The following is a 25,958-nucleotide window of genomic DNA, read 5'->3' on the forward strand; positions in this document are numbered from 1 at the left end:
GGAGGCGCGCAGACGCGAGGACTAGCCGGCGGGGACGGACGCCGCAACGGGCCGCGACGGGCGGGGACGGCCGGATCCACGACGACGGCAGCTGGCCAAGCGGCCGGCGGCTCCGCAACGGGCGGATCCGCGACGGCGGAGGCCGCCGCGACGGGCGGACGGCGGGCTCCGCAATAGGACGGGCCGTGACGGGGCGGAGACGATGCGCTGGCGGAGGAGGCGAAGCGGTGACGGGACGACGGTGGGGCGGAGCTGAACTGAGCGGACGACGGCGCCAGACGGGGAAAAAAAGGGTACGCTGCTCTCTTGCTGCTGCTGCTGTGACTCAAAGTGGAAAGGAAAATGGGTTTGGGGCTTGACGGAGATGCCGCCCCCAGGAGCAAGATGGATGCTCCAGGGGCAGCGCAGCGGGATGACGAGGGTGGTGGACTTAGATCGAGACCTGCTCCGATTCCATGTCACGAATGGAAGAGGGGAAGGAGAAGTGAACTGGTCAGTTGTATTGAGATATGCCCAAAGGGCTATATATACAAGAGGAGACCCCAAACCCTAGACTAGTACAATAACACTTATACCCTTAACAATTTGTTGCTACTAGCTAGTACATGAAAGGAACCAGGGATGTCTTGTACTTCTGACAGCTAAAGTGCTCACGAAGGTTGCAGTGGAACTGGTTGAGCAGTCTTTTCATATTAGCCTCCTCAGTTTCGTATTGAAGCAGAAAAAGGGTTTAACAATAAATTTAATATGCCTAAACAAGCTGAACTTGCTATCCTTACCACCAGACATAACAAGGAGCCTTGTTTCAACTTGTCGAAAACACAAGTTTCTTCCAAAGAAACTCACAGCAAAGGCCAGTAGGGACGACTAGGGAGTGTTATGAGAAAGCAAAGCATGCCACAATTGTGCAAGAATCACACCACCAAAGAACTTGAAATTACACGTCCAGCTATGATATTGATATGGATATAAGAATTCTTCTCAAAGCTGATAGAACACAAAAAACTCTGATGAACAAAACGATCGAAAAAGAACGTGTATTCAATCTCTCCAACACAGCAATCTGAATGTAATCTCAAAAAGAAAAACACACAGCAATCTGTATGCTTGGTGACAGCTAATTCAAGTTCAAAGGCTCAGCACCGAACTTTTCTCCTCCACAGACAAAAATTAGAAACACTCAAAAAAGTAACAATCAAGATATCTTCACAACCATCTTGTTTTTCTTTCCAGCAGATAGTAACAGAACCTTCCCATCAACTATATCACCTTCCTCAACCAACTTATCCTCACTATCAATCCTAATATTATTCAGGTACAAGCCACCTTGCTTTATAAGCCGCTTAACTGCCGACTTACTAGTAAGCAAACCTGTGGAAACAGCCAGATCAACCAGAGGAGATTTCACTACTAGATCATAAGCCAAAGAGCATGATGGCACATCATCTGCTATTCCCTCAATTGTTTGTGCGTCCAATTGTGTCTGAGCCCCAGGTCTCAAGGCCTCGGTTGCCTTCAGCGCCTCTGCCAATCCCTCCTCGCCATGGACGAATCGAGTCACCTCTTCTGCAAGCCTCTTCTGAACAGTGTTGGGCACATACCCGGGCTTTTTCATAGACTCTTCCAGCTCCTGAATCTCATCCAAGCTTACGAACGTCAGGGTTTTCATAAACCTGATGACATCAACATCTGGAACTGCAAAGAAGTACTGATAGAACTTGTATGGGGAGAGCATCTTTGACGAGAGCCAGATGGCGCCATCCTCCGTCTTCCCAAACTTGGTCCCATCGCTCTTCAGCAAGAGCGGGAACGTCAGGCCATGCGCCCCCTCGACCTGCAAGATCTTTCGGATCAACTCCGTTCCAGCCGTGATGTTCCCCCACTGATCACTGCCCCCGATCTGCACATTGACACCCATGTTCTTGAACATGTGCAGGAAGTCGTAGCCCTGGAGGAGCTGGTAGGTGAACTCGGTGTAGCTCATTCCCTCCTCTGACGCGAGCCGCTTCTTCACGCTCTCCTTGGCGATCATTGTGCCGACGCGCGCGAACCGCCCCACCTCCTTGAGGAAATCCAGCAGCGTGATGTCCTTCCACCAGTCGTAGTTGTCCAGGATCACGAAGGAACCCATGTTTGCTGACGAACCCGCTGCTGAATTGACCAAAGGCTGCTGGTTCGTACCAGGTTGGGAATGGTGGGCAGGCTCGGGAACGCGGCCGAGGATCTGGGCGACGAGGGACTTGATGGCGTCGGAGTTGGCTTCGACGGCGGCGACGTCGAGCTCGGGGCGCTCGGCGCTCTTGCCGGACGGGTCCCCGACGCGGCCCGTGGCGCCGCCGACGAGCGCGACGGCGGTGTGGCCGCACCGGCGGAACCAGGAGAGCGCGACGAGGCCGAGGAGGTTGCCGAGGTGCAGGCTCTCGGCGGTGGGGTCGAAGCCGCAGTACACCTTGAGCTCCCCGGGGCGCGCCGCCGCGAGTGCCTCCGAGGTGGTGGCCTCGACGAGGCCGCGCTCCCGCAGCACGTCCACGACGCCGCCCGGCGCGGCGGTGGAGACGGGTGCGGAGGCGGAGGCGGCTGTGGCGGAGAGGCGGCGTCGGAGGGGGCGGATGAGGGGGAGGAGGAGGCCGCCGTGCGGGCGCAGGAACGCCCGTGAGGAGGCGGCCGCAGCCGTGGCGGCGGTGGCCATCGCGGCGGCCATGATTCGCCTTCTCGGCCTCCCGCTGGTGATAGGGCTTTTTCGCCTGGTTGACGGCTGACGGACCCGGGCCGCAGGAGGTAACCATACCGATCAGACTTTTAGGCCCATATATGGGATTCTTCAGTTTTTTTTCTTATTGAGGGAACACGTTTTTTTTTTCTTATACTCAGCCGGTCTGGGCTAGACGGCTAGACCTCACTTTCGTGGGCTGGATTTCTCATGAACGAAAACTTTTAAAAATATTTAAAATATTTATCACTCGGAGCGGTTCCACCGTAACCCTTATGTTAGACCCATTTGACCGTCCAAAAGAGATATCAAAGTTTTGAAGTTGGGTGAAAACAACATTTTTGAAAATGGTTCTGCCTTTTGGAGGTTACTTTTTTCCACCACGAAGATTAATGCTTTCATATCAATGTGAGATCCCATGAATAACAACGCTTATCACTGTTGCTATATTTTTGTAGCTATTTATAACCAATGGAGCGTCGTCACCCACTTGGTGATGTCACAAATAAACAGAATAAGTTCCGAGTCTGCACGTAGTACGTGGTACTAAAAGGTCAAAAGGAGAGTCTGGTGAGCCTCATTTGGTAGTACAAAAAAAAACGCTTGCTGGCACGGAGCATGGTATGTGTATATATCTTTTTATCTTAGATTACTTGGTTTGGTTATGCTTGTCATCGTAAATTGTAACTATGGTATTTTAAAATTGTAGATATTGAAGAAATTGACCATGTTGATCCGGCAGAACGTAAAAGGCAAAGAGAAAAGAAAATTACGCCAGTTTGCCAGAGGAGGAAAAGGAGAAGAGACGTGCAAAGGTCAGGGAAAGTTACCATCGTAGGAAGGCCGAAGGCAAAATAATCAAGACGCCACAAAAGTTAACATGCACACAAGTAAATATCCTTGGACTCCGCATCGTTTTGCGACACAACCAACAACATCGAATCTTTTCCATGTCTTGGATCTCGGCTTCCAAGCGCCCAAACTGCTATCACGGGGTTACCACCGTGTTTGTCTGATAGAGTTTTTTTTTTGGGAGCGCATGTATTTTGAAAAACTTTCAAAATATTATGAACACGATGATTTGAGACAATTTCTATGCACATAGTTATTTAAAGAGCTTGACCCAAATAATGGTGGTGACAATTTCTATGTACAAAGTTGAGTGTGTTAGAGTCTAGACATGTGTTTGATCAATTCTTAGAAATGATATTTATACAAAGTTGAATGAGTCAGAGTCTAGATATGTGTTTTTTTTTTGCGGGTAGAGTCTAGATATGTGTTTGATCAATCCTTAATTGGAAATTCAGCTTTCTCATTATCATTAGTAGGTTACTATCTAAGATATCTTTGTTGTGCTCTCTTTGGTTTATTTATTTCAAAAATATATAATTGATACTAATTTTCAATCCAGTAGGTGATCAAGCCGGAGGAACACAAGATACTTAGAGAAAAGGATCGACATGCTAAACTGTTTGCCATGGAAAAACAAGATAAAACTTCAAACAAAAATGAGGCTTATGTAAAGATGAAATTAAGTACACAAGGTGCAGTCCTTTATTTCTTTGTTTATTTATAAATTCTATGGAGTAAGTATTTGTTGGTTTCATTTGTGCAGCTTTGCCTTCATGCCCACTTGTGCATGGATCCACGCAGTCTACCGTAACAGAAGTGGAGACTGGTCGTATAACAAGAGGGTCTATAAAAAGGTGGGTCTTCATAGTGCAAACTATTATGCAGTTCAAATTGTTTATTCCACTTTGATGCTGACACAATCTAGGGTTGAATTGTGGTTCAGGTGATAGAGAACAATCCAAGTCTGGAATAATTTGGGAACTGGATGACCCAACACTCATACTGGATGCTAAAATTATCGTGTACTATAATTTTTGGGGTCATGTATACTGAAACCTAATATATTGTTCTTCTCACCAGAGGAGGATTTGAATTGCTTGGAGCTTGAAGAGGGTGTTCCAAACATTTATGAATATGATGAAGCAAGAATATTCCATGAGACAGAACTCCCATTTTTATTTGGATGATATATTTTTGAATTATTTTGTTTTACTATCTTGTTTTACTCCCATTTTTATTGCTTGGAGGCAAAATAGGGTGTTCCGAACATTATGAAGATGATGAAGCAAGGGCATTTCATGATACATGTATACTAATTTCAGACTGAGTTTTGTGGTGATCATTAACAAAACTAAGGGACAAACTATACCTAATGTTGGCATATATATACCTACAGGTGTTCTCACATGGCCAGTTATATGTTGCGTTGTCTAGAGTTTTCTGGAAGACTACATGGGTATTGGCTAAGCCTAATAAGGATAATGACCCTACTGAAAAAAAGAACTAAGAATATTGTTTATAGGGATGCATTGGAAGCATAAAAAGGTAAATTTACTGCACGGTAACTAACACAGAGGTGTTTTGTCAATCCATTTCTTCATTGAATCATACTAATCTTGTTTTCTGGCTATAATTGCCAAGTACGGATCGAAGTTTCTGCAACCATCGCAAGGATATTTTAGAAGTAAATGAACATATCTCATATGTGTCCAAGTGGTGGATGTTGACCCTCACTAAGAACCATTTCTGAGCATCAATATTACCACAATAAATGGATAAACTTGCATTTCTTACACTCATGCTACTAATAAATCACCGAATTCCACATGTCCCTCTAGATTTCTATGAGTGCAGGTTTTAGCTGGAAATAAAGAGCAATCATATCCTTTTCAGCTAAGGACCAAGACGTTGTCCGAGCAAACACCGTCATACGAGCTTCACATGGACCGAAAGGCCCACCAGAGAAGAAATTCAACATAACAAAGGCCCAAACTTCGACCATTGACAAGTGGGACCCGAAAGCAGCCCAACAGAAGAAAGGGAAGGTCGGTGGTCCCAGCTGGGTGGCCGGCCGACCACCCTAGTCGGCCGACCAGCCCATGGGCCCCACCGCCTTAAGCCTGTGACGTGGCACTCTCTCATTGGATGGTGAAGTCGGTTCAAGGCGTCCCCTGCTGGAATTCAGGCCGTGGAGAGGGTGGCTCCCCTCTATAAATATGAGGGGAGGGGCTCCACTTCATGGCATGGAAGAAATGGAAGATCTCTCTTATCCTTGCAAGCTACACTAGAAAATCCTTCAAGATGTAGTTCGTCTCCACTTGTAGAGGTCTTAGGACTAGCGGACTTCAGGTTCGAGTCGTAGTTCGAGGTCTTAGAGTCTTCATGGAGAGTCTGGTATGTTTTTTACCTTCTCTTTATGTAATGTTCTGAGTTTGTACTAGATGCTTATGTATTTTATTCAGTACTTTGGTTCATATGCTCATGTTGTGTATGTGATCCTTCTTGTGAGTTATGATTGCCTTGAGTGATTCATATGTGTAGACTAGTTCGTGTATCATGGCTTTGTTTCATCTTCCTTAATTGGGCGCTCTAGAACTAAGGCCCCGGATAGACAAGGGTGTCCTTGCGCAAGGCTAGAGTGGTGCTCGTTAGCGCAGGCGTGGTGCCTGGGTTGATGACCACATTTGAATGCAACTCTTTCCCACGGTTTGTAGAGGTAGCAGGTAGGTGGTGACAGCCCTATTCGAGCCCTAGTAATCCTCCACGTTCGGATAGAGGGGTAGGAGGTACATAAAGCCGTCAGATGTTCAGGTTCCTTCTGTTCATCTGGATGCGGTCTCCCTAGTCCATTGATCAGTCTTTTCCTTTGAGTATGAACGACTCAGTCCAGTTTGCTCATGAGAGTACGATAGATTATGGCTCTAGTTACCCTTGATCTTGCTCTTTCCTCTCCGATGTCCTAGACAGGTTATCTAGTTATGCTTGTGTGTTCACTACCCCCTTTTTACCATGAATATTATCTCCCTGTCTGGATCATTGACATTAATTCATAGTGGTTCCCCCTATCTTAACTAAATTCTACACACCGCCGCCTTTCCTGCGGAAATATAAATGACACCCAGGGTTACTCTCGGGTAAAATGCTACGGCGGTACTCCGTGCGCTTGTGGATTCATTCGTGGCCTATGTAATACCTGCCACCCCATTGACGTCTGCGGACGCCATCGCTGACTTCCAGTGGTGACGTTGGTAGGCGTCAATAGTGGACATATTTTCATCTTGCAAGTTTCATAGTAATATCTTTAAACAAATGCACAAACACAATTCAAAAAAGTATATTCATAGGCTCATAGAATTTCAAACTTACTTAAACCCCCTTGTTCCCCATGCCCATGTTCGGAGCAGAAGATTGTAAACATACAAGTCAAGACTTGATTATTTATCAGATTGGGTAAAAAATATGGTGTTTTTTTCTTCAACCCAAAACCGACCCGACTAGATTTTTTTGGTTAGAACTCGACAAGACATGTTGTCAGGTTAGGTTGGGTTTTGGGTAGAAAAAATCATCCTAGGCAAGAACAAATTTTAACTCAATCCTAACCCACATATTGGTCAGGTTAGGTGGGGTTTTTTTTTGGATTCGTCGGGTCGGGTGTGGCCCATGATTGGTATAGCTCAAATTAAAGATCCAAAGGACATGTGTCTTGAATTTTTCATGTCCTTATCAACACATATAATGTTTAGAATAGAAGATTGTAAATATACAAATCAATGGCCTTGTGGAGCAATAGTGACATGCTTTAAACAAAGATCCAAAGGATATGGGTCCTCTGTTGAGGGACCGAAACTGGCGACCAGAGGGGGGTGAATGAGAGCCGATCAAAATTTCTTTCGAAATCGATCCGTCGGCCTATATCCCGAAAATCACCACAAACCCTCAAACCAAGGATATGAGAGAATAGCTATGGACTAGCTATCTCTTTGCGAAACGCCCTAGGAAGTTAAGCGGAAGCAAGAGAGGCAATTACGAGAGAATCTGCAGAACTCGCAGCCTCGGACCGGTCAGACCGGTGCAGCACCCCGGTCAGACCGGTCGGACCGGTCAGAACGGTTATCGACACCGGTCAGACCGGTTGCTCCCATACAGCCCGTGAACAAGGCTTCAAATGTTGAATCTCGAGCAAACGAAGTCCAAATCCAACGAAACTTGGAGGATACCTTCACAACTGTCCCGTGAACATATCCCTAAGAGATCTCTCCCAAAAAGTTAAAGGATCTTGAGAATTCGAGGGAAGATCAAAGAGGATTGTGGTTTTCTCAAGAACATGAAAACTTCAATTCGTGAGAACTCGCTATTCCAGGGTGTTTGGCACTAGGCTAGATGAATTAGAATCGTCACAACGAGTCCAAAAAACCATGAATCAAAGAGCTTGACTCCTCCAAACACGAAACACACTAAAAGAAGAGAAATCAAGTCCAAAACGCAAAAGAGGAAGGGGAGCACGAAAAATCAGCACACAAAGATGAACTCAACATGATTTCATTCATTAATCTCAGAGGAATTCACCTATACAAAGCTAGAGCCTACCACACCATCATCCACCCTCTTGATTAGAGAGATTAGATATAACCTAATCCTCCTTTGCGTTGGAGACCTTGGCCCTAACCTAGAGCAGGAGGAAGGGGAAGGAGAAAACAGAAAAGGACTCAAGAGCCTCGACCAGCCACGGGCTGGTGGGGGTATTTATACCCGCCGAGACCGGTCAGACCGGTTCCATGGACCGATCAGACCGGTCGGTCTGCAGCATCCCCCTGTACACGATCTCATCTAACGGTTGATGTTCTTTCTTCGAAACAAAGTCTTCTCCGCGATGCCGCCATGTTGATAAAGATCCGGTTCGCGGTTTTGGAGGGTCCGCGAAACCCGGGTAGGTGGCCGGTTTTGAGAAAACCGCCAAAACTCCACGCGCTGGAAGATTCCTGCCTCCACGCCGTGGCCCTAGATGCCGTTCCCGCCTCGGCCTTCTGACGGCCCTAGACGCCACCCGACGCCCGTCACCTCCTCGCCCGCAGCGAGGCCCTAGACGCCGTCGACGCCCGTTCCTCCGCCAGACCCGAGACCGACGCCCGTGCCTCCATGACTTAGCGTCTTCAACCGCCGTCCGCCTGCTTGGTTTTGCGGCGCAAACCAAGAAACCCGCCATCCCTTGCTGCTTGCGCCCTCGATCCAGGAGTGGACGCCACAGCTGCCACCCGGCCTGAGCTCCTCCATGGCAACTCTCCGTCGACACTTGACGCCCGTGTACCTGCAACCAAAGACCAAGCACACGATCACACCACACGGTTGACAATTCACTCATCACAGCCAGGAGTGAGTACTGCTCATTCCTCAATCTCCCCCTTGATGAGTGCATTGTCAACACACCACCTGTAACCAGAGAAGTGAAAAGTGAAAAGAAAAGCAAGAGAGTGAAGAACTCAAGCAAGTGACAAAAAGCTCAAAAAGGCAAGAACAGTCACTTACTCAAGCACAGATCGATCCCCTAAGACAAGGGCAACGGCTCGACGCAATCGATCAAAAAACCAAGACATGACTCCTCAAAGACAGAGGTAAAGCTCGACGCAGTCATGCTGGCAGCAGAGGGAAAACGAAACAAGGCAGACACTCCTCCTGCAAAGCCTTTCCCTCTCACAAGTGCAACTCTCCCAAAATGATGCACTCTCAAAGCCAGAATGATGCACTCTCAAAGCCCTGAAACAAGTCTCCCCCTTGTTCGATCACTTCTCCCAAGAATTCTCCCCCTTGTTGGCACATGCACACATCAAGCCTAGAATATGCCTAAACCTCCCCCTAAAATCATGCTATGCAATGAATGTCGTGCAGAGGGTGTAAGTGGAACATTCAGGCATACAAAGATATGATCATCTAGTGACAGGCATGTGTGCTTCATAAACAGGAACTGAATCTAACTCAACAGGGTATATCAATCAAGTCTAGAGCTAGCAAGTTCAGTTCAGCAAAAATAAAAGTATCACCCATGATCTAGCAACAGCAAGTAGGAGAAAGAAAGCAGTGCTAGCCAAACTCATACAAGGTGATCCAAAGCAGCCAAAATATATTATCATGAATCAAATCTGCATCTTAAAACTTGCATGAGAATTTTAACAAGTTATATCAAGCAAGTGATTCTGCCAGGGGTTGAAAGCTTGTCATGCTTTACTTAGCAGCGAGGCCAAGTCTATGCCAAAGGTAGTCAGAAGCTTAAGGCACTCGCTTCAGTTATGCACAGCCTTGTCCGGGTTCTCACTAGTGCTATATGAGCCGTCCCGAAAGCTCGATCAGTGCGACAAGCAATCCCACCTGAATCTTTTCATTCCATTTCAGAAAATTTTTGAACAAATTTAAATTTTTTTCGCTCATGTCAAAGATCAAAAGCCACACTAGCATGAATAAGATAGCAAAGCATATCATTACATCCTAACATGCTAGTAGCCAAGACAGGGTGATCATGTTTTCATATTTTCAAATCAAAATAGCTTAACTCATATGATATGACATATACTGTAGAACAAGCTATACATGATCAAGTCTAAGAAACTACACTAGCAAGCACTAGAGAATCATAGCAGTGTATACAAGAATGCCAGTGTAGTGAAGTAATGCAGAATGCAAGCATGTACAATGCAAATGCATCTATCAGAACCTAAAAAGCGAAGAGAAACAAAAACAAAGTCCTACAAAGACTAACCAAAGAAAAGTCAGCGATCAAAAGGGGTAACAAACCCCAAGCTCCCCTCGCAAGCGAGCAAAGGTGTCCGGCTCAAGTGATTTGGTGAGGATATCTGCAGTTTGCCTCTCTGAAGGGACATGGTTCAAGTCTATGTGGCCTCTCTCATGATTATCTCGCAGGAAGTGAAACCGGATATCTATGTCTTTGGTTCTGGAGTGTAGGATAGGGTTCTTTGCAATGCTAATGGCGGACATGTTGTCTCCAAAGATGGGAACCCTACCAAAACTAAATCCATAATCCTGCAAGGTCTGTTTCATCCAAAGGACCTGGGAGCAACAGCTAGCAGCGGCAACATACTCAGCTTCTGTGGAAGAAAGTGCTACGCTAGCCTGCTTGCGAGAGGACCAAGACACCAAAGATGTACCGAGAAATTGACAAGTGCCGGATGTCGACTTGCGATCCAACCGACACCCACCGAAATCGGCATCAGAAAAGCCCACCAAAACCAGAGAAGAATCCGCAGAGTACCAAAGACCAAACTCAGGGGTGAATTTGAGGTACCTGAAGATGCGTTTCACCACTTGCTTGTGGGAGGTGCGCGGCGAAGCCTGATACCGCGCACAGAGGCCGACACTGAACTGAATGTCCGGCCGCGTCGCCGTCAGGTACAGGAGGGAGCCGATCATGCTCCTGTACTCCTTCTGGTCCACCGCCTCACCGTCCAAGTCCTCATCAAGCGCCGTCGATGTGCTGATCGGAGTCGGCTGAGGAGACAAGTCACTCATGTCGAACTTCCGCAGCAAGTCCCTGATGTACTTGGCTTGATGGACGAACATGCACTGAGGAGTTTGCTTGATCTGCAGCCCGAGGAAGAACTGCAGCTCACCCATCATACTCATCTCGAGCTCCCTGGACATCTGCTCAGAAAACTTGGAGACAAGAGCGTGAGAAGAGCCACCAAAGATAATATCATCCACGTATATCTGAACTAATAGAAAATCATTGCCAGACCGCATGAGGAATAAAGTTTTATCCACACATCCCATTTTAAAACCCTGAGCCAGCAAAAATATTTTCAGTCTATCATACCAAGCTCTAGGTGCCTGTTTCAAACCATAAAGTGTTTTCTGAAGTTTATAAACACGGTTTGGAAACTTGGGATTTTCGAAACCAGGGGGTTGTTTCACATAAACCTCTTCTTCGATAAAACCATTTAAGAAGCAGATTTAACGTCCATTTGGAAAACTTTAAAACCCTTAGAAGTAGCAAATGCAAGAAAATTCCGAATCGCTTCCAAACGAGCAACTAGGACAATAGTTTCCTCAAAATCAATCCCTTTTTTTTGGTAAAACCCCTGGGCAACAAGACGAGCCCTGTTTCGAACAACCAACCCATCCTCACCCTACTTGTTTTTGAAAACCCACTTCGTTCCGATAGGATTACAAGCAGGTGGAGGCTCGACAAAAACCCAAACTTGGTTTCTTTCAAAATTTTCGAGTTCCTCATGCATGACATTGACCCAATTAGAATCAGAAAGTGTGTGTCCAATATCTTTGGGCTCAAAAGAGGCAACAAACGCCGAATGAGCAAAGCCAGCGATACTTGTTACCTTGGACCATGTGACTTGCTCGTTGAGGTCTCCTAGCATCTGTTGAGGCGGATGATGAAGCTGAATGTGTCGCGGTGCTTCCCTTGTCGAAGTCGCCTCCTCAGCCGAAGCTGCTGTCCCCTCAGGTGCAGCTGTTGAAGGCTGAGTCACCTGCTCGACCGTTCCCCGGGAAGTAGACGTAGTAGGATCGGGGCCGTCATCATCGTCCGAGCTCGTGGCGGAGCCTACTGGGTCCACAGCACGCGTGGTAGCCACAACATCGCCCTCCGCACCTTCTTCCTCCTCATCTTCAAAGATGGGGATTCCGAGCTCATCATCTCCTGCAACTTAAAAGACAGAAACATTGCACGGTGCAGTCTCATCGAAAGTGACTTCACAAGTCTCTCTGATGATGTTAGTATCAATAATCAACACACGGTATGCTCTGGAATGGGATGCATAACCGAGAAAAATTCCATCAGACGAGCGAGACTCAAACTTATCAAGATTTCATTCTTTCAGCACAAAACACCGGCAACCGGAAACTCTGAGATGGTCAACACGGGGCTGGCGTCCAAATCGCAACTCATAAGAAGTCTTGTGCATGAAAGCACGCAAGAAAATGCGGTTGGACACATAACAAGCAGTATTAACCGGCTCAGCCCAGTACTTTCGAGGAGTCCTATGCTCATCGAGCATCGTCCTTGCCATCTCAACCAGCGTCCGATTCTTCCTTTCTACAACTCCATTCTGTTGTGGAGTGTAGGGGGAAGAGTACTGGTGTTCAAGTCTTTGATCACTGTAAAAGGTGTCAAAACGAGCGTTTTTGAATTCTCTGCCATTATCACTGCGAATTGCTCTCATGGCCTGGGGTAGCTCGTTTTTCAACCTCAAGATCAAGTCTCGAACAAACTCGAAAGCTTCATCCTTGGTTCTCATGAAAAAGACCCAAGAATAGCGAGAAAAATCATCCATGATCACAAGAACGTACCACTTCCCACCAACTGACATCACCCTAGAAGGACCAACTGTGTCCATGTGTAGCAACTCTCTAGGGTGAGTGGTCATCACCTGATTAACAGGCGGATGAGAAGTAGCAATCATCTTCCCGTGGCGATATGGATGGCAAACAAGGTCCTTTTCAAACTTCAATTTGGGCAATCCTCGGATTACGCCAGGAAAGCCTTCTCCCGCTTCTTGGCCTTGTACTGGAAGCACTTCTTGAGCGACTCCTTGTCGAAGCGTCCTCCCTTGTCCCGGTCACGACTGCGGTGCTTGTGGCGCTGACGCTCCTTGTTGGAGCCTCCCTCGTCGCGGTCGCGGTGGCGGTAGTAGTCGAAGTTGTTGTTCTGGCCACCGCCGGACTTCTTGGGGCAGTCGGTGATGAAGTGGTTCAGATCGCCGCAGTGGTAGCACCCGGGGTTCTTCTTCCTCTGCCTGTTGTGGTAGACACGCTGGAACTTGTTGATGAGGAGGCACAAGTCGTCGTCGCCCAGCGTCTCTAACTGCTCATCTGTAACAGAAGGCAAAGATGCAAGAGCAAAGCCAAGAGCAGAGTTAGCGTTAGAGCTCGATTCACCTGGGCCAGTCATAAGAGCGATGCTCTTGGAAGGAGGGGCACCATTGAGCTTGGCTCATGTCTGGTTATCCACCTCCGTGGCCTTGAGCTTGCTGAAAAGCTCATTCACGGTCAGAGTCTCATAGCCTGCAGACTCGATGATCGTGTTCACCTTGAGATCCCACACAGAGCGGTCAAGTGCGTAGAGCAACTTGAGGGCCTTCTCGTGCTCTATGTAGTCAAGAGTATTAGCAGATCTGTTCGCACTGACTTTGTTCACAATCGATTGAAACCGACTGAACATGTCGCCAATGCTCTCACCCGGCCCTGTGAGAAGTTCTCATATTCACGCCGGTGAGTCTCGAGCAGTCTAGTCTTCACCTGAGGTGTGCCCTCGTGGTAGTTCTCAAGGCACGTCCAGACTTTGTGGGCTTTCTGAAAACCCTGGACACGTGAGAACTCCGCACGAGAAACGCCAGCGAACAAGGCATTGACAGCCTTGGCGTTCACCTCGTGCTCGGACACCTGAAGAGGAGTGGTCCGAACGACAAGCATCTCGTACGCCTGGTTCTTGGTGATATCCCAGACCTCGGCTCACATGCTTTGCAAGAAGGCACGCATGCGAACCTTCCAATAAGCATAGTCCTCGTCGGAAAACACTGGGATCTTACCAAGACTCGCCATGTTCGCCAAGTGGTTTTCGAACCGGTTAAGGTATTGAAAACCTCAACCAAGCTCTGATACCAATTGAGGGACTGAAACTGGCGACTAGATGGGGGGGGTGAATGGGAGGCGATCAAAATTTCTTTCGAAATCGATCCGTCGGCCTATATCCCGAAAATCACAACAAACCCTCAAACCAAGGATATGAGAGAATAGCTATGGACTAGCTATCTCTTTGCGAAACGCCCTAGGAAGCTAAGCGGAAGCAAGAGAGGCAATTACGAGAGAATCTGTAGAACTCACAGCCTTGGACTGGTCAGACCAGTGCAGCACCCCGGTCAGACCGGTTGCTCCCATACAGCCCGTGAACAAGGCTTCAAATGTTGAATCTCGAGCAAACGAAGTCCAAATCCAACGAAACTTGGAGGATACCTTCACAACTGTCCCGTGAACATATCTCCAAGAGAACTCTCCCAAAAAGTTAAAGGATCTTGAGAATTCGAGGGAAGATCAAAGAAGATTGAGGTTTTCTCAAGAACATGAAAACTTCAATTCATGAGAACTCGCGATTCCAGGGTGTTTGGCACTAGGCTAGATGAATTAGAATTGTCACAACGAGTCCAGGAAACCACGAATCAAAGAGCTTGACTCCTCCAAACACGAAACACACCAAAAGAGGAGAAATCAAGTCCAAAACGCAAAAGAGGAAGGGTAGGACGAAAAAATCAGCACACAAAGATGAACTCAACATGATTTCATTCATTAATCTCAGAGGAATTCACCTATACAAAGCTAGAGCCTACCACACCATCATCCACCCTCTTGATTAGAGAGATTAGCTATAACCTAATCCTCCTTTGTGTTGGAGACCTTGGCCCTAACCTGGAGTAGGAGGAAGGGGAAGGAGAAAACAGAAAAGGACTCAAGAGCCTCGACCAGCCACGGGCTGGTGGGGGTATTTATATCCGCCGAGACCGGTCAGACCGGTTCCATGGACCGGTCAGACCGGTCGGTCTGCAGCATCCCCCTGTACACGATCTCATCTGACGGTTGAGGCTCTTTCTTCGAAACGAAGTCTTCTCCGCGATGCCGCCATGTTGATGAAGATCCGGTTCGTGGTTTTGGAGTGTCCGCGAAATCCGGGTAGGTGGCCGGTTTTGAGAAAACCGCCAAAACTCCACGTGCGGGAAGATTCCTGCCTCCACGCCGTGGCCCTAGACGCCGTTCCCGCCTCGGCCTTCTGACGGCCCTAGACGCTGCCCGACGCCCGTCACCTTCTCGCCCGCAGCGAGGCCCTAGACGCCGTCGACGCCCGTTCCTCCGCCAGATCCCGAGACCGACGCCCGTGCCTCCACGACTTGGCGTCTTCAACCGCCGTCCGCCTGCTTGGTTTTGTGGCACAAACCAAGAAACCCGCCATCCATCGCTGCTTGCGCCCTCGATCCAGGAGTGGACGCCAGCCGGCCTGAGCTCCTCCACGGCAACTCTGTCGACACTTGACGCCCGTGTACCTGCAACCAAAGACCAAGCACACGATCACACCGCACGGTTGACAATTCACTCATCACAGCCAGGAGTGAGTATTGCTCATTCCTCATCTGTTTTTCATGCTTTCATCAACTCACATAATGTAGCACTAATTATTTTTTAACATTCTAGATGACTGACAATTTGGCTTGCTATTATAACTTGCTAGTAGAAGTGCCACTAATCTAATAGTGGCTATCTCTTACATAGTCCTGATCTTGAGCAATCAATTCTTTATTTTGAGCAATCAGTTTGAGTAATACAAAAACATTACTCGAATTAATTGCTCAAACTATATTTTTGTAAAGTATCCTTATCCTTTGTATTACTCAAATTGATTGCTCAATTCTTTAGTTTGAGCTTTACGAAAAAACCCATTGATTTAAATATATTTTCATTTCAAGTATGTATGGGTATCAAAATCAGGTGGATTTTTTTGGTGTGGTATTTTGTTGGTGGGGAGTGTCTCCGGAACAGACAGACACCACAACAGTAAGGGACAAGCACACGATTCAAGTAGTAAATGTTCTCTCTCTCTCTCTCTCTATTCCATGTCCCATCAATGAACATTACAGGGGGTATTTATAGGTGGCGTTACACCTCCCACGTACATTTACTCTTCTACACCCTTACAACGGTCATATTTTTGGAATATTCCTGGACGTACACATAATTTACCTAATACAAGCTCAGTGCACTACAGCTCAGACGGGCCCACAACTGCAGATAATCCTCTTCGGCCTTATCCGCGAAGACTACGCGACCTGTCGCTTACTCCTCGCTGATGCTCACTCCCGTTGGCTTCAATGTTCTTGCTGATCAGTCTTCGCGCACCTTCGGCGACCGGACCGAAGGTGGTGTCCCCAACAGTAACCCCTCGGAGCCTCGGTCCGAACCTCGAGAGGGGCGCGGCTTCGACCCTGTGGACGCGGTCGGTGTCCCGAAGCTCCACCCTTTGGGCTGGGCGCCGCGATAGTAGTTGGCGAAGCGCAGTCCGTGTCAACCTGCAAAAACTGTACTGTCGTCAAGGAAGGAAAATTTTCAGGGTTAAACCGTTAGTTCGCGCCAAAACTCAGTTTTTAAAATTGGGCGGGAATTCTTGTGGTGGTTCGAAGACTTTGAAAGGACAGAGTTGCCCCCCGTTCTCTTAATCTCAGACGTGCAGCGCGGGGCGCGGTTGTCTTTCCACCTCGCGGCGCCGCCGGTGCTGGGCTTCTCTCGGCCGCCCCCCTTTAAATAGCGGCACCGCGAGCTGTGTGTATTACCTCTTGTCGCATTTTGCTTTAGAACCTCCTCACTTCTCCCGGTCGCGAAGATTCTCTCTGAGCTCGTTCTTCATCGAACTCCTTTCGCGCAACACTTCAAGAGTGGCGACCTCAGAACAAGCTGCATCTTCGGATATGGCTCCGAAGAAGGATCAGTTGAAAGGGCCTATGACCACCGTACTCGGCCTGTCAAAGATGACGCTATCCCTGCTTGACGACCTGGCTCGTCGTGGCTTCGTCTCCGCGGACGATGTTCGTTCGCCTCAGATGGGCGAAACTGTCGCTCATCCCCGCGCTGACGAAGTGGTTGTCTTCCGTGATCTATTCACTGCCGGCCTTCGGATGCCACTCGACCCCGTGGTGGTTGACATCTTTCGGTTGTTCAAGGTATTTTTGCATCAAATGACTCTCACCTCGATCGTGCGGCTCAACCTGTACATGTGGCTGGCGAAGACCTGCCGCCTTTCTCCAAGCGCCGAAGGCTTCGCTCGTGCCTTCAGGGTGCAGTACCAACCGAATAAGATTTCCGTACAGACGACGGGAGGCGCGGAGATATCGGCCATTCCTCAGTATGGCTGCTATACCTTCGCCTTCCATAAGAACCTGCCAAGTCCAGTCACTGCAAGCAAGAACAAGTGGGCCAATGACTGGTCATCCCACTGGTTCTATCACAAAGTGGCGTTGGATCCAGAGATGAAGACCCATCCCCTCATCATCGACCACATCGCCGCTCTTGGGGATGTGCCGAAAGTAGCTTGCCACGCTTGAGCCGAAGATGAGGTGCTGTTCGCACTGCTCCGAAAGCTGTCGAAAACCTTCGGCACCCAGGATCTTATCGAGGAGTTCATCGTGTGCAGCTGCTTCCCAGTCAGGTCTGGCTGGACGATCTCCGGCTGGTTAACCGAAGATCAGTGGATAGAGGGTATTCCCCTACCTGATTTTGCGTCCTCCTTCAACCTTCGGGCCGATTGTGAGTTTTCGTTCCTCGCTTCCTTCTCTGCAGAACCTACTTCCCCGCTCTGTTGTTTATATCTTGTGCTTCTTCGACCTTGCAGGAATTGAACCTGTTGTGATTGAGAGCCAGGCCGACGAAATGGTCGGACCGGTCTCGAAGGACGAGTACAAAGCTTTGGTGAGTCACCTCAGTGGAGTTCGATGGAACGGGGTGTTCCACGCTTTGAGCCTCTCCGCCCCTCAACGACTGGCTGAGGTGAAACTCGCTGAGGGCTAGGGCGCCGCCCCTGCACATGGCGCAGAAAAAGCGAAGGCTCTGGAAAAAGCAAAACAGAAACGAGCATCTTCGTCTGCAGCGCCGAAGAAACGGGGCCGGTTCATTGATGCCATCTTGCACCAGTCTCCTATGCAAAGCAAAGGGGACTCTGAAGATGACAGAAGCGAAAGAAGCAACTGCCCCGCTGTCGAGGAGCCACCCTTCGCTGCTCCTAAGGAGGCGACACCTCTGAAGGCGGTCTCCCCAAGCCTGGACCTTGAGTTCACCACCGCTGTGGAGAGCGATGACGAAGTAGGCGACGAGGAGGTGAACATTGTTGTCAGCTCGCCCCGTCGCTCGCCTGCACCGCGCGAAGCCTCGGCCTCCGGCAAAGATGCCGAGAAGCAGAACATGGTGTCCAGCTCTGAGACGAAGGGGAGTGGTGGCGAAGAATCGAGCAGCACATCGGATAGCATTAGCTTCTTCGTCTGCAACGCTGACCCCGAAGCTGCTATCGTGGAGCTTAGAGCGAAGCCCACGGCTATGCGTCTTGGCGGCAACATCGTCAAGTCCCTTCATTTTGAGAGCCGGGACCGTGAGCGTGAACTGCTGTCAGAGGCGGGTGGCTCGTTTTGTTTCCCACTAATGGAAAAGGACTTGATGGCGAGTGGGCTGACAAACATGCTGGAGAGTGCGCAGGATCTGTCACTGAAGGCCTTCGTGGCTGCGCGCTGTGCCACTCGGCAGTTGGCGACCGAAGAGGGCTCAAAGGCTGCCGTCGCAGATCTGGAGGAGAAGGTGGCCGCTCTGGAGAAAGAAAAAGAGGCCCTACAACGATGCCTCGACAAATCTTGCGAAGAAAAGGTGACCCTCACCACGGAGCTGCTAGCGACAACTGATCGGGCGGTGAAGGCGGAGGATTCGGCAAAGGCTGCTAAGTTGCTCGCCGAAGACGCCGAAAAACGACAGGCTCTTATGCACAAACATTTTCACTCGTTCAAGGAGTCGGTGAGGGTTGGGGCGACCAAGCTTCAGAAAGAGCTTCTAGATTTCCTGAAGAAATACGGGCTTGATGCTCTTGACATCCCTTCGTAGGACACCGTCGGGGTGGACGACTTCTTCAAGTGGCTCCGCACATGTATTGCTATGCTGGACGCAGGGGCTCATTTCAACGAGGATATAAGCGCTGTTGTCGCCGTTCGCACACTCAGTGCTGCGGTGTACAGCTTGTTCCCTTCCGAAGCTGTCGGCACCAGCACCGTGACGAAGGCCCAGCTCCGTTGCCTCCGCGACGAGGGTTTTCCTTGGCCCGGAGAAGATGCTGTTCGCCCGGAGGCGCTGCCCGCTCTGGCGAAGAACATTGCTAAAAATTTTATGGACCATTTCTTCAAGGGCGAACGCTGTGCGATCGTTCGTTGCGAGGTTGAACGGATGAAGGCTCAGGTGGTTTCTTGTCTTCTTTTTGATGTCTTCTTTTTTATCCTCCTTTTCTTCGCCCTGAAATGTATCTTAACATCTTTGATATTTCATGCTTTTTAGCTCCAAGCCAAAGCCGAAGCTGTTGCGGAGCCCATCCTTGCTGAAGCACCACCTGCTAATGCTGAAGGTGGTGGCGACCGCGCCGGCGGAGCCACTACGCTGCCCTCCGGCGAGGATGATGGCGAAGGAGCGGGCTGCGAGGGAGGAAATGTCGGATGTGGAGCCCCGGCCTCTGAAGACCGAACCATGGGGGGCTCCTCCCACCCTGCAGCTGGCGAGGTGTGAGGGTCGTGGTCGTGTGATCGTCCACTTTTGTATTGTAATTATCATTTTAGGAGACTAACACCTTCGGTGTCTGCGCAGGACCTTGCGTTGGCCCCTGCACAGGTGACCGAAGGCGTGCTTCCTCGCACTCTGCAACGAAGGAATTTTTATGTCTCTAGTGCGTCTTAGGTGAAGTTTCATGCTTGTTACCCTTCCGTTTCGTTTGACGAATTTTGGGCAGATAGGGTGCGTGTTTACGAGCTCCGGAACGCCGATACGAAGCGTTTTTTGCCGAGTTTCAGCATGATCCAGCGAAACATGCGAAGATCCTTGCTGACCGCGCGCTTCGTCGCGAAATAAAACGGATTCTCGATACTGATAGGCCGTATAGTGCTCCCTGCCGGTCTCCGTGAGCCGAAGCCGGAGCCGGTAGACGAAGAGCCCCTGTCGCCTCATGAATTTATGTACCGGCGCAAAAGCATCTTCGACGAGAGCTCTAGTTGATTTGCGTTGCCCTCGGTTTCAGGGGACGACTTCGAAGCATTTCTTCGACGGACAGCCGAAGAAATAATAGATGTGGCGGTCCGGGAGATCATATCTGAGGTGGACCGCCTAGTCTTCGAGTAAGAGGCCTCGGATGTAACTATGTAATTTTAAATTTATTTCTTCGTGCCTTCGCGCGAAGTGTATCTTCGGGGTGTAATAAACCTGTACTTTGTGTGTAATAAATTATGTATTTTTTTGGCATTTATCCTTCGACTGTGCACAAATGTATGCTGTGAAGCGCCACCCCCCCTTTGCGCAGGCGAGGTTACAAACACCTTTTAGTTCGTTCATCGTCACCGGCGTCGTGCGTGTATCTGTTTTGCGAAGCGCCAGCCCCCCCTCGCTCGATTGGCGGGGATGATGACTGTGAAGCGGGTTTTAGCCCCTCCAGCCACTTGTATTAATTATTCACGCCTTGCCTTCGGCTTTGCTTGTAAGGACTTTCACAGGGTTCTTCGGCTCTTTTACCGGGGAGGTCACACCGTGCCTTCGGCTGTCGCGCGACAGGGCTTTGTGTCTTAGACTTTCGCACGTAAGGACTTTGTTAGGGGACCTTCGGTTCTTTAGCCGGAGAGGTTCGCGCTTAGCCTTCGGCTTTCGCACGACAATACTTTCTGCCTTAGCCTTTCGCACGTAAGGACTTTGTTAGAGGATCTTCGGCTCTTTAGCCGGAGAGGTTTGTGCCTAGCCTTCGGCTTTTGTGCGACAGGACTTTCCGCCTTAGGCTTTCGCACATAAGGACTTTGTTAGGGGACCTTCAGCTCTTTAGCCGGAGAGGTTCACGCCTAGCCTTCGGCTTTCGCGCGACAGGACTTTCCACCTTTCGCTTTCATGCGAAGGGTTTTTTTGTCGATTTCTGTGGAAGTGAAGCTGAGAGGAGCGAAGCCCCTAAGCGGGATTGCGCCTCGTGTTTACTTCTCTCAAGCGTTATGGCTTGCACTTCGCGCCGATGACTCCCCTCTTCGCTTTGACGAAGAGGGATAGACTCTTCGGCACCTTTATAATGTGCCCATTCCTTCGAGACTCTTTTGTGGGAGCCTTGTTTATATTTCACAAGGGGTTACATAGGGTTCCGCCTCATTAAAAACCTCACACCTTCGGCGCCCGGGTGGACATGCGAAAGCTTCCCCCGTGAGAAAAAGAGTACGGGCCCTTCGGTACATTGTGCAGATTTACCCAAATGGAAAAAGAAAAATGGAAAAAAGAAAAAATTTGCTCTACAAACCCCTTTGGTTATTTCCCTCCGGTGGGCGCCAAACTGTTGGTGGGGGGTGTCTCCGGAACAGACAGACACCACAACAGTAAGGGACAAGCACACGATTCAAATAGTAAATGTTCTCTCTCTATTCCATGTTCCATCAATGAACATTATAGGGGGTATTTATAGGTGGCGTTACACCTCCCACGTATATTTATTCTTCTACACCCTTACAACGATTATATTCTTGGAATATTCCTGGACGTACATGTAATTTCCCTAATACAAGCTCAATGCACTATAGCTCTGACGGGCCCACAACTGCAGATAATCCTATTCGGCCTTATCCACGAAGACTACGCGCCCTATCGCTTACTCCTCGCTGATGCTCACACCGTCCGGTCTTCGCGGATCTTCGGCTACAGACCCGAAGACAAGCGAAGGCTATGTGGCCCATTATTTACTCGCCGTGACGCTCCCGTCGACCGGTCCTCGCGAGTCTTCGTCTTCACACCCGAAGACAAGCGAAGGCGGGAATCTTCTGTGCTCACTCCCGTTGGCTTCAATGTTCTTGCTGATCAGTCTTCGCGCACCTTCGGCGACCAGACCGAAGGTGGTGTCCCCAACATATTTCACCAATTGACCAACACCATGGGGCTAGAATTCTCTAAGAAGATACAAAGTTTCTGCAACTAACCCAATGACATTTTATAAATAAATGAACATTTCTCACTATATGTCCTGCTAGTGGACAACTAGTCATATATCTCATTGTGAAAGTTTTACAATATATCATAACTGCACACAATCGCAATAAAAAAATATATTCATAGCCTTATAAACTTTTAAATCGATAAAAAGCAATCTCTTTCTGTCCGATATCCATATCCGAAGGAGAAGATTGTAAATACAAAAATGAATGACCTAGAGTAGCAGTAATGACATGATCCAAATCAAACATCCAAAAGGATAAGCATCCTCTAGTTTTTTTCGTCTCCTTTCAGCACACATAATTTAGCACCAACTAATTTTGACCGTTGAAGATGGCTGGCAATTTGGCACACTATCATTACTTGCCGGTTGAAGAAATAACATTTTAAACAGTGGCAATCTCTTATGCAATCCCCACCTCATAACAACGAATTCTAATACTTGCAAAAAAAAATACTCATTAACTTAAATATATTTTTATTTATGTGTACCGAATATCAAAATCAAGTGGATTTGATGGTGTAGTATTTCACTTTATCTCTATTGTGCAACACAATATAGCTATTATTGCCCAAGAGAAGATCAAAGTTTTCCCAACTATCCCTATGATATTTTAGAAGTAAATGGTCATTGTGTCCAAGAAGTGGACATATATCACATTGTTCAATTTTTACTATATAGACCTCAATTCACATAATAATCACAATAAAATTATATTCATAGAAATAAAATTTTAATAAACAAAAAGCAATCTACTTGTGCGTCGTGTCCATGTCCAGAGGAGAAGATTATAAATATAGAAATAAATGGCCTATGGAAGTAATAGTGACATGCCCAAGGCCAAAGATACAATGGATATGCATCATCTTTTTTTCTCATCCTTACCGACATAGAATTTCTAGATGGATGCCCAAGGCTAAATTGTATGTATATGGATATTGTTATCATTAAAGCATGCGAACCAAATTTGGCATCAAATGAATGTCGTAGCGTTTCTTTGAGCTCCACTCGTCATATTATAGTATCGTTTAATTTTGATCATTCAAAAAGCTAGCAGTTTGGCATGCTATTATAACTTGCCATAGTAAGAAATAATACCCCAATTGTGGCTGTTTTTTACACAATCCTCATGCTACCTATGAATTCCAATGACAAAGGTATAATTGGAATAACTCTAATGGCACAAATATATTTTTATTTTTATTTTCAATGTATACAAATATGCTTTAATTTTTCTTGCATATAGGTCCTAAGATACACACAAAGAATTTTGGGCGCCACCTAAAACATAAATTTAATAAATAAAAATCCATACACACATTGTTCAAAATAAAGAATCTATACTCTAAAAAAATAAATATATAACATCCATCTAGAAATTATTTGCAAAAAGATCCTGAAAATCCTCCTTCCCCTCTCTACAAGCCTTCATATCCTCCCGCTTCCTCTCATCTCCCCATTATTCCCGGCTTTATCCTGCATACACCATCGTCACGCGCCGCCTACCATTTAATCCCCTGCCCACCCTAGCCTTCGCCGCCCCACCGCACAAAATTGCTTGGCACACCCACGGAGGTCTGCCTTGGAACCCTAGCTTGCCCAACCCACCAAATTGTGGGTAACATGCACAAGGCCAAGTTCTCCAACAAGGTTGCCATCATGGAAGTCACTGCCGCACCGCTCGGGGTCTGCACCCGCGCTCGCTCACTCATGCTACAACGCCTGAAGAAGCAGCAGACACAGTGGAAGGAGAAAGAGGGTGTCGATAGTGATTATCTGGAGTTAAGAAGCCGTAGGATCAAGAAGCTACAGCCGTCGGTGCCAACTCGAAAGAGGCGCCAAGGGAGGAAGGCGGTAGCCATGACTGCAACTGTTCAAGAGGAGGAGGGGTCATTCGGCGAGAACATTCTTGAGTTGGAAGGAATGGATATGTGAGTTTTATTTTCCTTTTCCCTTGTGCGTTTATTGATTTCTAGCTCAATTTTTTTAGGGTTTGTCAGATTATCATTTAGGGTTTATGCCGTACCTAACTTTTTGTATTAAAAGGTTGAAACTTTAGTGTTATTCTATAGTTTTGTTTGAATTTTTTGTGGTCTATATGCCGTTTCTTTTTTTTCTTCCTTTTTTCTGTGAGGGTTGCACGAATTCAAATTGGGAGCAAATACATATTTTTCCAATACCCTTGTAGAGCTCCTATGGTTTCTTAGAGATCTTTTGATGTTCAATGGTTCTTTATTTTGCTAATTTCTTATGGTGCTCCCTTTTCACTTAAAATTTTAGTTGTGACTCTATCTCCCTGCCTTTTCAAAATAAAAAAATCCTCATATTTTAAATAAAGATAATTTTCTATGCCTCGTATCCAAGGAATTACCTTTGCGTCCATCCAATTTCACCTTTCACCCCAATGAAGCCCCAATTTTTTGTGACTTATTTCTAAAGAACCTTCCATCATAGAGTTTGTATTGTTGAATATTGTCCCAAAGCCCAATTAGTCTGCTAGTTTACTTCGTAGGGTTCCTTCCGGTGTGCGGCTATGGCCTCCTCTTTTTCCATTGTGGAAGGGAAAAGGCCCCTCCTTTCCCCTTCCCCTTGGACTCTCTCACCCTTGTTTATTTTACTTGTGCATAGATATAAAAATTGCAAGAAATTTCTCTCTTCCACCCCTGCACTCTGATCTCACCTTCGCATCTCATTTCTTTTTTGATCTCCCTCACCACTAGCATGTCACCTCTCTGGGTTCTAGAAGGCGCGAAAATGGCATATTCTTGCACAGTCACTATTCTTGCACAGTCCCTTCCTGGCCGTGGCTTAAAATTGCCACCAGCATTAAATGTTTGAGGTGAAATGGGGTGGAAATTCTCCCCTTCTCTGTACTAGAGGTTTATTATCCTTGGCTTGAGTTAGAGCAACTCCAGCACACCCCCTATTAAGGCCCCTACTCTAAATTTAGAGGGTAAAGTCTAAAAAACTAACTCCAACAGACCCTCTACTTGAGCCCCTAAAATGAGGAGGCCTCCAAATCCCCCCTCCATCAGTGGGTCCCACCGAATTGCTTCTTCTATCTCCTTCTACCAGGCATCTCCTCTACCGTGCCCACCAGCGCTAAGCAAGCCACCGCTAGGCCGAGCTCCGACCGGAACCTGCTCGCGGGCGCCGCCCTCGCCGTGCCCCTGCCCACCCTAGCTGCCCTCACCGCGCGAGTCACCGCCCTCGGCACGCCGGCATGCCCAGTGATGCTCGTGGTCCCAACTCCTACCACGGGGAAGAAGAAAGGAAAGACAAAAAAGAAGGGACACTGACAAGTAGGACCCACATGTCAGGAGGAAGTAGGGGCTGAGATATAGAAGGCTCTTGCTGGAGTTGGATGAAAAAATATCAAGCCCTCAAAATATAGGAAGAGCCCCTACTTGACAAGTAGAGGGTCTAGTTTGGGGGGTATTACTGGAGATGCTCTTAGGGCATCAAGAGCACTTCAGGATAAGGTAGCTATGTCTTAGCCTCTACTCAACTCTTGATATGAATGATTCCAATAGTATCATGGGTTTGTTTGCATATGCTTTGGTCCTATTATCTTCCACAAGTGCTCCTCTTTCCTGGCCTAAACATGTCAGAATCCATATGTTTAGCTCTTCTTGGATAAGCCCCATCTATGGTTTG

At 47.8% G+C, this 25,958-nt stretch overlaps 1 protein-coding gene and 1 long non-coding RNA gene across 2 annotated transcripts; one reads left to right on the plus strand and one right to left on the minus strand.

The window, feature by feature from the left end:
- Window positions 1–927: 927 nt before the first annotated feature.
- On the minus strand, window positions 928–2,775 carry LOC120650809 (tyrosine--tRNA ligase, chloroplastic/mitochondrial-like). The gene has a single exon (XM_039928097.1). It carries the CDS (start codon window positions 2,699–2,701, stop codon window positions 1,196–1,198), a length of 1,506 nt encoding a protein of 501 aa, XP_039784031.1. The 5' UTR covers window positions 2,702–2,775; the 3' UTR covers window positions 928–1,195.
- Window positions 2,776–4,140: 1,365 nt separating this feature from the next.
- LOC120648589 lies at window positions 4,141–4,807 on the plus strand. Its single transcript, XR_005665006.1, has 3 exons — window positions 4,141–4,254; window positions 4,326–4,416; window positions 4,506–4,807. It is a non-coding gene; the product is annotated as an uncharacterized LOC120648589 (long non-coding RNA).
- Window positions 4,808–25,958: the final 21,151 nt, after the last annotated feature.

The sequence above is a fragment of the Panicum virgatum genome, chromosome 9K (genome assembly GCF_016808335.1).
Source record: "Panicum virgatum strain AP13 chromosome 9K, P.virgatum_v5, whole genome shotgun sequence".
Lineage (NCBI taxonomy): Eukaryota > Viridiplantae > Streptophyta > Magnoliopsida > Poales > Poaceae > Panicum > Panicum virgatum.

Bases quoted from the DNA above. Each gene is read 5' to 3' on its own strand.
- LOC120650809 (XM_039928097.1), bottom strand. From the start codon at position 2,701: ATGGCCGCCGCGATGGCCACCGCCGCCACGGCTGCGGCCGCCTCCTCA.